Below are 11,233 nucleotides of genomic sequence, written 5' to 3'. Positions count from 1 at the left end.
TCGGCCACCACATTGGCCTTCCCAAGATGATACAAGATGGTGATATCATAGTCTTTCAATAGCTCCAACCACCTTCTCTACCTCAAATTGAGCTCCTTCTTCTTGAACAAATACTGCAAACTCTTGTGATCTATGAACACCTAATACGACACGCCATATAAATAGTGCCTCCAAATCTTCAGCGCGTGAACAATGGCTGCTAGCTCCAAGTCATGAACTGGATAATTCATCTCGTGAATCTTCAACTGTCGCGAAGTATATGCAATAACCTTGCCACCCTGCATCAATACCGCACCAAGTCCAATACGAGATGCATCACAATATACTGTATAGGGCCCTGAACTTATGGGCAACACCAACACCGGCGCCGTAGTCAAAGCTGTCTTGAGCTTCTAAAAGTTCACCTCACACTCGTCCGACCATCTGAACGGGACACCCTTCTAGGTCAACCTGGTCATCGGGGCTGCTATAGATGAAAATCCTTCCACAAACTGACGGTAATAACCCGCCAATCCCAAGAAACTCTGGATCTCTATAGCTGATGTAGGTCTGGGCCAGCCCTTGACTGTCTTAATCTTCTTAGGATCCACCTGAATACCTTTTGCTGATACGATGTGACCAAGAAAGCAACTGAACTCAACCAAAACTCACATTTTGAAAACTTAGCATATAACTGGCTATCCCTCAGAGTCTGAAGTAGGATCTGAGGATGCTGCTCATGCTCCTCTCGCCTGCGGGGGTTGATCAAGATATCATCAATAAAAACAATCACGAAGGAATCCAGATAGGGCTTGAACACCCAGTTCATCAAATCCATGAATGTTGTTAGGGCATTTGTCAACCCAAATGACATCACTAGAAACTCATAATGCCCATACTGGGTCTGAAAACTGTCTTAGGGACATCGGATGCCCTAATCCTCAACTGATGGTATCCAGGCCTCAAATCGATCTTCAAAAACACCTTGGCACCCTGAAGCTGATCAAATAAGTCATTAATCCTTGGCAATGGATACTTTTTCTTGATGGTGACTTTGTTCAATTGTCGATAGTCTATGCACATCCTCATCGACCCATCCTTCTTCTTTACAAACAACACCGGCGCACCCCAAAGTGAGACACTAGGTCTAATAAAGCCCTTATCAAGCAAATCTTGCAACTGCTCCTTCAATTTTTTCAACTCCGGCAGGGCCATGCGGTATGGCGAAATAGAAATGGGCTGAGTGCCTGGAGCCAAATCGATGCAAAAGTCAATATCCCTGTTGGGTGTCATCCCCGGTAGGTCTGCAGGAAATACCTCCAGGAACTCCCGAACAACTGGTACAGAATCCATGGAAGGAACATCCGCACTAGAATCACGAACATAAGCCAAATAAGCCAAACACCCTTTCTCGACCATAGGTCAAGCTTTCATATAAGAAATAATCCTACTGGTAGAATGACCAGGAGTCCTTCTCCACTCTAATCATGGCAACCCCAGCAATGCTAAGGTCAGGTCTTGGCATGACAGTCCAATATAGCATGATAAGGTGACAGCCAATCCATCCCTAAAATGACATCGAAATCAACCATATCGAGAAGTAGGATATCTACGCTAGTCTCAAGACCCCCAATAATAACCACAAACGAATGATAGATACGATCTACAATAATAGAATCCCCCACCAGTGTGGACACATACACGAGGACACTCAAAGAATCATGAGGCACAACCAAATATAAAGCAAAATAAGAAGACACGCAGGAGTATATCCCTACCACTTTGAACCATATCACTGGGACGGCCTCCTATTGGCTGGCCTCCACCTCTAGTGGTTTGGCCTCCAACTCTAACAGCCTGACCTCTATCTCTAGCGGGCTGACCTCTACCTCTTGCTCCCTGACCCCTACCTCTAGATGACTGAGCAGGTGGTGCCGGGATCATGGTATGAGAACCCTACTACTGTGACTGAACACCCACTAATATCATACAGGACCTCTAGATATGCCCATACTCACTACACTCAAAACATCCATCCTGATACTGCGGCTGAGGAAACTGAGACTAAACCTGATGAGTTGACTGACCGTGATAATAACTCTAAAGAGGAGGTTCTTTAATAGAAGCTGGTGGTGCACTATAAGCTGACTGCCCTGAAGGAGGTACATAAGGACCACGACCCCTTGAAACTCCATGGGATGTCTAAAGTATTGAATTAAATGGCTTGGGAGAATGGCCTCTATCAAAAGTACCTTGACTTTTAGATGAGGCCCCACTGAATCCACCAGAGTGACGAGGCCTCTTGTCAGACCCCTGACCACTCCCTTGAGCTAAAACCATCTCAACTCGTCTGGCCACATTGGCTGTACTTGGAATGAAATCTCACTCCCTGTCTCCTTAGCCATATGCAATCTGATAGGCTGAGCGAGTCTCTCGATAAACCTTCTCACCCACTCTCTCTCGATAGGAAGTATAAGAAGAGCATGATGGGCCAAATCAACAAATCTAGTCTTGTATTGAGTGATAGTCATAGAACCTTGCTGAAGACACTCGAACTGCCTCCGATAGTCCTCTCTCTGAGTGATAGGAAGATATTTCTCCATAAATAGCTGAGACAACTGGTCCCAAGTGCGAGCTGCCAAAAAATAATCCCTCCACCATTTCTTGGTGGAACCTAAAAGACGAAAGGCAGCAAAGTCGACCTAATTGGCTCCATTATCCCCATGTTCCATAATACCTCGTGACAACTATCCAGATAGTACTGCGGATCCTCTGAAGATGTACTATCATAGGTACTGGTGAAAAACTTGGTAAACCTATCCAATCTCCACAAGTCCTTAAATGACATAGCTGATCCATCATCGGTCTGTGTTGCAACACCCGGCTAAACTACCTCAACAAGCTGAGCTACTAGAGTCTGAAACTGGGGAGCCATCTGCTCTGAAGTGTGAGTAGCGGGCGTTTGTGCTTCTCCCCTAGCCCGAGAGATGGCTAGTGCTACAGGGAATGTGTCGTCCTGAGTAACACTCTCCATAAGGCCCACTAGATGGACCAAAGCATCCTGAAGTACCAGGGTAGCGATGAACCCCTCTGGAACCTTAGCCGGCCTTGCTGGAATAGTCTGGGCTAGAGCCTCCTCATCAAACTCTACTTGAGGCTCTGTCACTGGTGCTGCTGCTCGAGCTCTGGGTTGAGATCTGCCCCTGCCTCGGCCTCTGGCACGGCCTCGGACTCATCCTCTTTGCCTCGTAGGATCTTCCACTAGGGGCTCGGGCTGCTGATCAGTTGATAAAGCGGTATGTGTTCTCTCCATATGCGAATGAACAAGAGTAGAGAGTTCAATTAGCATTGAGAGACCAAATCGCACGACAAAGAAGAATAAATGTGAAATTGTTCCTAACTCTGTAGCCTCTAGGGGATAAGCACAGACGTCTCCATACCGATCCCTCAGACTCTACCTAGCTTGTTCGTGAATTGTGAGACCTAGACAACCTAGTGCTCTAATACCAACTTGTCACGATCCGGAATTCCCACCATCGGGTCCGTGATGGAGACTAATATTGCACTTGCTAGGCAAGCCAACATTAGAGTTCTATTCACCTTTTTCCTTTACATTTCATATTTTAAAATTAACAAGACCAAATAAAACTGAAATAAATTCTAAAGTACATAATTAATCGGCTACCTATATACTATTAACAATACTGAAACTGTTACCACCCAGAAACTGGTGTCATAATCCATGAACACACTATGAATATCTACAAACGTTAGTCTAAAAGAAATTACATATAAATAAAACAGGAATGTAGAACATAGGAGGGGACGCCAGGGCCTGCGGACGCTAGCAGGACTACCTTGGGTCTCCTAGATGAAATGCCTGCAACCGACCTCTCAATCAGCCACAACCAGCTCCAAAATTTGCACAGAAAGTGCAGAGTGCAGTATCAGTACAATTGACCCCATCTACTGGTAAGTGTCGAGCCTAACCTCGACGAGGTAGTGACGAGGCTACAGCGGGGTAGTTACAATATAACCTGCATACAGTGCATAATAAAATAGAAAGAAGAACGGAACAATTAAATAGTAACTTGCAAGGAAGGAGTACCTAATTTTGGTATCTTTTCAGTAATCAGCTATAACCAATCCTTAAATGTAAAGCCAATTTACAAAATAACTTGCACAATAGAAGAAATGTACGTAAACACATAAACTGATGTAGCGCACATCCCGATCCCACCATGTAATCAATATCAATATAAATATTCACCCTTATTACTCTTTTCAATCCACCCTTATTCCTCTTGTTACGACGTGCAACTCAATCCCACCGTATAATAGTAATTCACACTTATTTCTCCTCAACATACTACCTTTATTACTCCTGTTGCGACGTGCAACCCGATCCCACAAGGCAATTACATTTTACCCTTATTCCTCCTCAATATATCACCCTTATTCCTGATGCTGCGGTGCGCAACCCGATCCTACCATATCAGTACCAATCACACAATAAGAATAGGAATTTCACAATTTATCTCAAAATCCTCAACAATATTTAAGCCTAAAAGCAAACGGAAGGATATACAATTATGAAACTTCACTCAATTTATACTACACATCGAGACCAACCAAGTTATACCATGAAACACTGATAAACCAACTTAAATCAAAAGTGAAATACAATGAAACTACGGGATAGTTAATATTTATAATAAAAGAAACAACATCTAACAACAACCAATTAAATATGGAAACATCAATAAGCATGTAGCAGTTAAGACATGAAGATAATATATTAAGGATGGGGAAAGAAACAGGCTAAACAGATAATTTGGCGGTGCATAGGTACTCGTCACCTCACCTATACGCCACACACGTGGATTTTCACATAACAAATATGTCGGGGATCCTTAATCTCTCAAGACAAAGTTAGACACAACACTTACCTCGATCCAACGGCCAACTCAATGATCAATTACTTCTTTTCCTCTAGATTTCACCTCCAATCTACTCGTATCTAGTCATAATTAACTTAATAACATCAATTATCGCTAAAGAAATCAATTCCAATACGTAATTATAAGTTTCACATCATTTCCCCCAAAAAGTAAAAAATCGACCTCGGGCCCACTTGGTCAAAACCTAAAATTCGGACCAAACCCCGATTACCCATTCACCCCCGTGCCCGGATATACAATTGATTTTGGAATCTGACCTCAATTTGAAGTCTAAATCCCCAAATTTTGGAATTCCTAAGTTCTACCCAAAAATCCTCAATTCCACCATGAAAAATCCAAGATTCTAGGATGAAATCTTGTAAAAAGAAGCAAAAGATTGAAATAAATAAGTTAAGATTCATTTACCTATAATTTGTGGAAGAAATGGTCTCTGAAAAATCGCCTCTTGAGGTTTAGTTTTTGAAAAATAAGAGAATGAATGAAAAATCCTATCCAAAATCGTTTTTTAACAGTTGCAGGTATCGTATTTGCAATCAGGGGTTCACAATTACGAACCACGCAAATGCGAACTTTACTTCGCAAATGCGAAGAATAACCTGTCCTGCTAGCATCACAAATGCGAACAAGTGTTCGCAAATGCGGCCTAAGCTGATCGCAATTGCGATCCTAAGCTTCGCAATTGCGAAGGCCCCATTCCAGCCCTTCTGCTCGCAAATGCCAAACTTCTTCGCATGTGCGAAGTCTGCAGACCTGAACTATACCGGCAAAATTTCTTAAGTCCAAATCACTTCGTAGCCTATCTGAAACACACTTGAGCCTTCGGGGCTCCAAACCAAAATTGCACACAAGTCTTAAAACATCATATGAACTTGCTCGCACGATCAAATCGCCAAAATAACACCTAGAACTATGAATTTAGCACCAAATTGCATGAAATTTTTCAAGAAAGTTCCAAAACTTCTATTTCCACAACCAAAGGTCTAAATCACGTCAAATCAGTTCCGTTGCTCACCAAATTTCACAGATAAGGTATAAATATCATAACGGACCTATACCGAAACCAAAATACGGACCTGATACCAATGAGATCAAATATTAACCAATTTCTTAAAACCATTATAATTTCAGTCTTACAATTTTCATCAAAAATTCATTTCTCGGGTTAGGTACCTCGAAATTCGATTCCGGGCGTACGCCCAAGTCGCCTATTTTACTACGTACCCACCGGGACCGTCGGAACATGGGGCTGGGTCCGTTTACCCAAAATGTTGACCCAAGTCAACAAAAATTAACTTTTTAGACCATAAATTAAAACGTTACTATCCAGTAAGGAAATCATACAAAGTTTGATTAAATTCACCAAAATGTGATGTTCTACATCTACCAAGTAGCAATCTTCAACAAGGAATTCATGCGAAATTATACGGATCTTCCCCTACTTCGATCCTCCGTTACATGCTTCGTCGCAAAAGACGTATGTTAGAGAGATTTTCAAGAGAATCGGCTCATGTATGTTAAGGTTATCCCTCCTTTCTTTTTGGCATGATCCGTACGAAATAAACGAAACGATCAAATGCACAACTTTCATAAATGACTCTATTCATAGAAATCTTAGGGGTGTCTATATTCTTGATTCCTCATGTGAATTATTATTATATCTTCTGTTCATGGGTCTCAGAAAAATACGTACTTGATAAAGTTTATCCGAAAGGCATATTGATTTTTTGGAAATCCGAGTAAATCTTATTAACGAATTTCTTATGCATTTATACATGTACATTGACCCATGACCAGATGTCATTATATACACGTATATATGTATATTATGCGTATATGGGATATGGGAAAATGTTATGGCGTTATATACGCACCACCACCTGATCAGTTGGTATACGTTGATGATTTGCCCACAGTGGCCGAGATGATATGATGGGATGCCCTCAGAGGCTTGATGATGTTATGAACACATGTGCCTATGCACGACATGATATTCATACGTATATGCATGACATTATAAGTACTTCATGATTTACAGAGTTATCCAGGCTTACAGGTTAAGCCATTTATTCTATATTTCTTCCATGTCTGTTATGTACTTATTTATGTGCCTTACATAGTCTGTAAATTATTCGTACTGACATCCCTTTTGCCCGGAGAAACTGCATTTTATGTCCGCAGGTCCCGATAGACAGGTGGAGAGCCCTCCAAGTAGGCAATCAGCTTAGCGGAAGATGTTGGTGCACTCCATTTGCTTCGGAGTTGCTTGTTTTGGTTAGTACGATTTAGATGAGTATTGTTGCGGGACTCTGTTCCGACTTTTATGAAAATTATGTATCCTTAGAGGCTTGTAGACGGATGTCATGTACGTAAAAGATTGTATGGCCTTGTCGGCCTATGTTCAGCATACGTTGTTATTTTGGCCTTATAGGCCCATACGTCATATGTATAAGTTTGGATTATATGTTGGATCGTCCAATATCGAGTATTTTTCCATGTTTTATTGTACTTATCTCACGACAACTTCTCTGGCTCATTTACCTATGATAGTATGATACGAAAGATACGTCACGTAGGCACTCAGTTGAGTAAGGTACCGAGTGCCCGTTGCGACCCATCGGTTTGGGTCGTGACACTTTTGGGTCATCACACTTTACATTTCAAAAGTTAGAAGAAAATAGACTTTTAATAAAAATATATATGAAGGTTTTGTTTAAAAAAGGAATCCAATTAAATTTTTAGTTTAGGCCTTGAATCTTGTTCAGTTGCCACTATGTATAACAACAACAACAACAACAACAACAACAACAACAACCCAGTATAATCCCATAAGTGGGGTCTGGGGAGGGTAATATATACGCAAACCTTACCCCTACCCCGAAGGGTAGAGAGGTTGTTTCCAGGAGACCCTCGGCTCAAGAAAGCAACAAGAGACGATATATTAGTACCATAGAAATGCATAATAAAATAACAGCAATATAAGAGATATGAAATACAGAATACGAAATACGAAATAGATGGCTGGTATAGTAAAAACTAGCACGTAAGGCCCTGCATCAATAGACGACCAATGACATTCTTAGTCTAACTCCTAACTGGCTAGTCTCACTCTATTGTGCTGTAGAAATATTCACAACTTTCCCCTAACCTACAACCTTAATGCTCGACCTCCATAATTCCCTGTCAAGGGCCATGTCCTCAGTAATCCTAAGTCGCGCCATGTCCTGTCTGATCACCTCTCCCCAATACTTCTTAGGTCGCCCTCTACCTCTCCGCGTGCCCACTACAGCCAGTCGCTCACACCTCCTCACCGGTGCATCAGTGCTCCTCCTCTGAATGTGCCCGAACCATCTGAGTCTTACTTCCCGCATCTTCTCCTCCATGGGGGCCATGCCCACCTTCTCTCTAATATCTTCATTCCTAATCTTATCCATCCTTGTATGCCCGCACATCCACCTCAACATCCTCATCTCTGCTACTTTCATCTTCTGGATGTGTGAGTTCTTTACCGCCCAACATTCAGTTCCATATAACATGGCAGGCCTAACCACTGCTCTATAAAACTTACCTTTTAGTAACGGTGGCACTTTCTTATCACACAAGACTCCCAACGCTAACTCCACTTCATCCACCCCACCCCTATATGGTGTATGACATCCTCGTCAATCTCCCCGATCCCCTGAATAACCGATCCAAGGTACTTCAAAACTACCCCTCTTGGGAATGACTTGAGAGTCAAGCCTCACTTCAACTCCCGCTTCCGTTGGCTCAACCCCAAATTTGCACTCGAGGTATTCCGTCTTCATCCTGCTCAACTTGAAACCTTTAGACTCAAGAGCATGTCTCCAAACTTGAAACCGTTGCCACTATGTATAACATGTTTAAGAAAGATCGTTGGCGTGTGTCTTTTACTTGTTTCTATGAGCCAATTCTTTTCTAACTACAAAGAACGACTTCGTTGATGAAATAAATGATATGCTAATTGCTCAATTTCCAGCTGATGAAAAAGTCTATTTAGCTACCGATGAAACAATTGATCCAAAAGATCAAAGTGAATATGACGACTTTTTGCACGCTTTAAATCCTCCTGGTTTACCTCCTTATAAATTGTGTCTAAAAAAAATTGTCCAATTATATTATTAAGAAATTTGAATCCTTGCGACAGTTTGTGCAATGGGACACGATTAATATATAATGACTTCAAATCTCATGTTATTAGTGCTACAATATCCAGTGGTGATTTTAAAAATACACATGTATTCATTCCGCGAATACCACTATTAACATCAGAAGATGAAAAACTACCCCTTCAATTTAAAAGAACACAATTTCCGATACGGTTATGTTTCGCCATGACTATAAATAAAGCTCAAGGCCAAACATTATATTTTGTTGGCATTTATTTGCGAGAACCTGTATTTTCTCATGGTCAATTGTACGTTGCTTTATCAAGAGCTAAAGGTTCTAACTGTGTTAAGATATTAATTAGACCGGTTATAGCTGACGATGATGATGATCACTCCACATATAATGTAGTTTATAATGAAATTATTGAAAAAGCTTTTTCCATAACTTAGACCATCATTCCTAATAGTAAGTGTGATGTACAACTTATTTACTTTTTTGATTCTTTGATTTTGTATTATAATCATTCTAACAATTTTACGTTTGCTCATTATTATAATTGTGATGCGTTATGATTATCGATTATGTCTAGATGGCAGAAAGATTCAACATCAATGCGATTACTCCAGAAACGGAAGAATGGACCTGCAAGATACAAGTAGTTGATAAAGGCAGACCTAGAGACAACAGAGAGAAAACGAAAAAAATCAGCTGATGGTTTTGCAAGATGAAGAGGTAATCATTAAAGGATTCATAAGTTTGCCAATAGTAATTAAGTTAATATTATTTTAATTGTGCCTTATTTTGTTACAGGAAAATCAAGTGGAATGCGTTATATTCAATGCGGAGATAATGCATTTTGCAGATCTGTTTCGCCCTTTCCATACTTACTTGGTGTCAGTTGCACAAGTCAAAGAATCAAACTATATGTACGGAAATCCACTTAACAAATTTACATGGACAATTGATAGGTGTACCATTGTTGAGCCAATAGAAACTGTTAATCCTCCAGAAAAGCCACTACCTCCGCCAACGCGCCTAAATCTTACACCATTTGGCAACTTTGAATATCAACTCGAAGGATCTGAATTCGGTAATTGAAGATTTATCTATTTATGTTGTTTGTTTGCCTAAAATTCACATTTATTAGTATTGTTATTATTACGATTATTGTATATATCAATTTTTATTGTCTATTAGCTTATTCATCGTCCTTTTTAAATGCAAGATGTGCTTGCCATCGTGCTCAACGCAAGCCCCTCAACCTATGCTTCAAATGGGCGGAGAATTCAAGATTTTATCATCATGGATGATCAGTAAGTATACATAAACCTGTTTTATTGGATCCAACTAGCAACTGCTGATTCAAGTATGATGTAATGTGTCACTTTTTGTATATTGTCTAACAATACCCCGCAATAACTGAAACCAAAATTCAAGTTGAGATTGTACCCTTTTAAAGGCTGCTTTTCATGCTTCAATTCAATTTTGGCTTTGCTGCAATTATAATGTTTCAAAGCATACTTAGATCTACTACGCATTCCTGGAATTATTATGATTTAAGCTTTTTACTACTAATAATATTTGATCATATCTTTAAATATATTCTCAACAATGCAAAGTTCTTATCTTGTTGTTTCTCTTGCTATAAGAATCTAAGTAAAATTAGGATTGATATCATATTGTGCTTTGATTTTGTAAATTTTAATTTAGCTCAGCTTTTTTGCAAGTAATTTATGCTTTTCCAAAATTAACTTCAAACTTTCAATTTATTTTGATTTATATATCAACAATTGTTGGGATAGCTGCATAGAGTGATGATGTTTGGTGGCTAAAAGTACACACCAATCAAAGAGTTTAAAAACCATATCATTGGCCTTTAACATTTTAAAAATCTTTATTTGTTCTTCAATAAAGTTAGAAGCAATGATCCAAACAAAGAAATTTTAGTTATGGCAAAATCACTAATTAGAAAGAAGCTATTAAAAGCTAACTTAAAAATTATTTAATGTTATATGCGTCAAGGAATTAGATTGTTGCTAAGAGGTATTCAAAGAAAAATATATTGCCTTCAAATGTAGAAATATAACATAATTAAATATGTAGTTGCTTATTTTTCTCTTTAACAATGACTTTCTAATTTACCCGTAGTTGTTCTTTAATAAAGGTAG

The 11,233-nt window shown here is 39.8% G+C and overlaps 1 protein-coding gene across 1 annotated transcript; it reads left to right on the top strand.

Moving 5' to 3' along the window:
• Positions 1–9,625: 9,625 nt before the first annotated feature.
• Positions 9,626–10,509, top strand: LOC142161695 (uncharacterized). The gene is made up of 3 exons (XM_075252704.1): positions 9,626–9,797; positions 9,876–10,155; positions 10,291–10,509. Exons 1-3 carry the CDS (start codon positions 9,777–9,779, stop codon positions 10,380–10,382), a joined length of 393 nt encoding a protein of 130 aa, XP_075108805.1. The 5' UTR covers positions 9,626–9,776; the 3' UTR covers positions 10,383–10,509.
• Positions 10,510–11,233: the final 724 nt, after the last annotated feature.

The sequence above is a fragment of the Nicotiana tabacum genome, chromosome 5 (assembly GCF_000715075.1).
Source record: "Nicotiana tabacum cultivar K326 chromosome 5, ASM71507v2, whole genome shotgun sequence".
In the NCBI taxonomy this organism is placed as follows: Eukaryota; Viridiplantae; Streptophyta; class Magnoliopsida; order Solanales; family Solanaceae; genus Nicotiana; species Nicotiana tabacum.
The sequence above is the reverse complement of the archived record's forward strand: the minus strand, read 5'-3'. Positions and strand labels throughout refer to the sequence as shown.

Excerpts from the sequence above, each read along its gene's own strand:
- LOC142161695 (XM_075252704.1), top strand. The coding sequence starts at position 9,777 with ATGGTTTTGCAAGATGAAGAG. Across the intron at positions 9,798-9,875 it reads TGGTTTTGCAAGATGAAGAG|GAAAATCAAGTGGAATGCGT; the intron begins GTAATCATTAAA and ends ATTTTGTTACAG. Across the intron at positions 10,156-10,290 it reads ACTCGAAGGATCTGAATTCG|ATGTGCTTGCCATCGTGCTC; the intron begins GTAATTGAAGAT and ends TTTAAATGCAAG.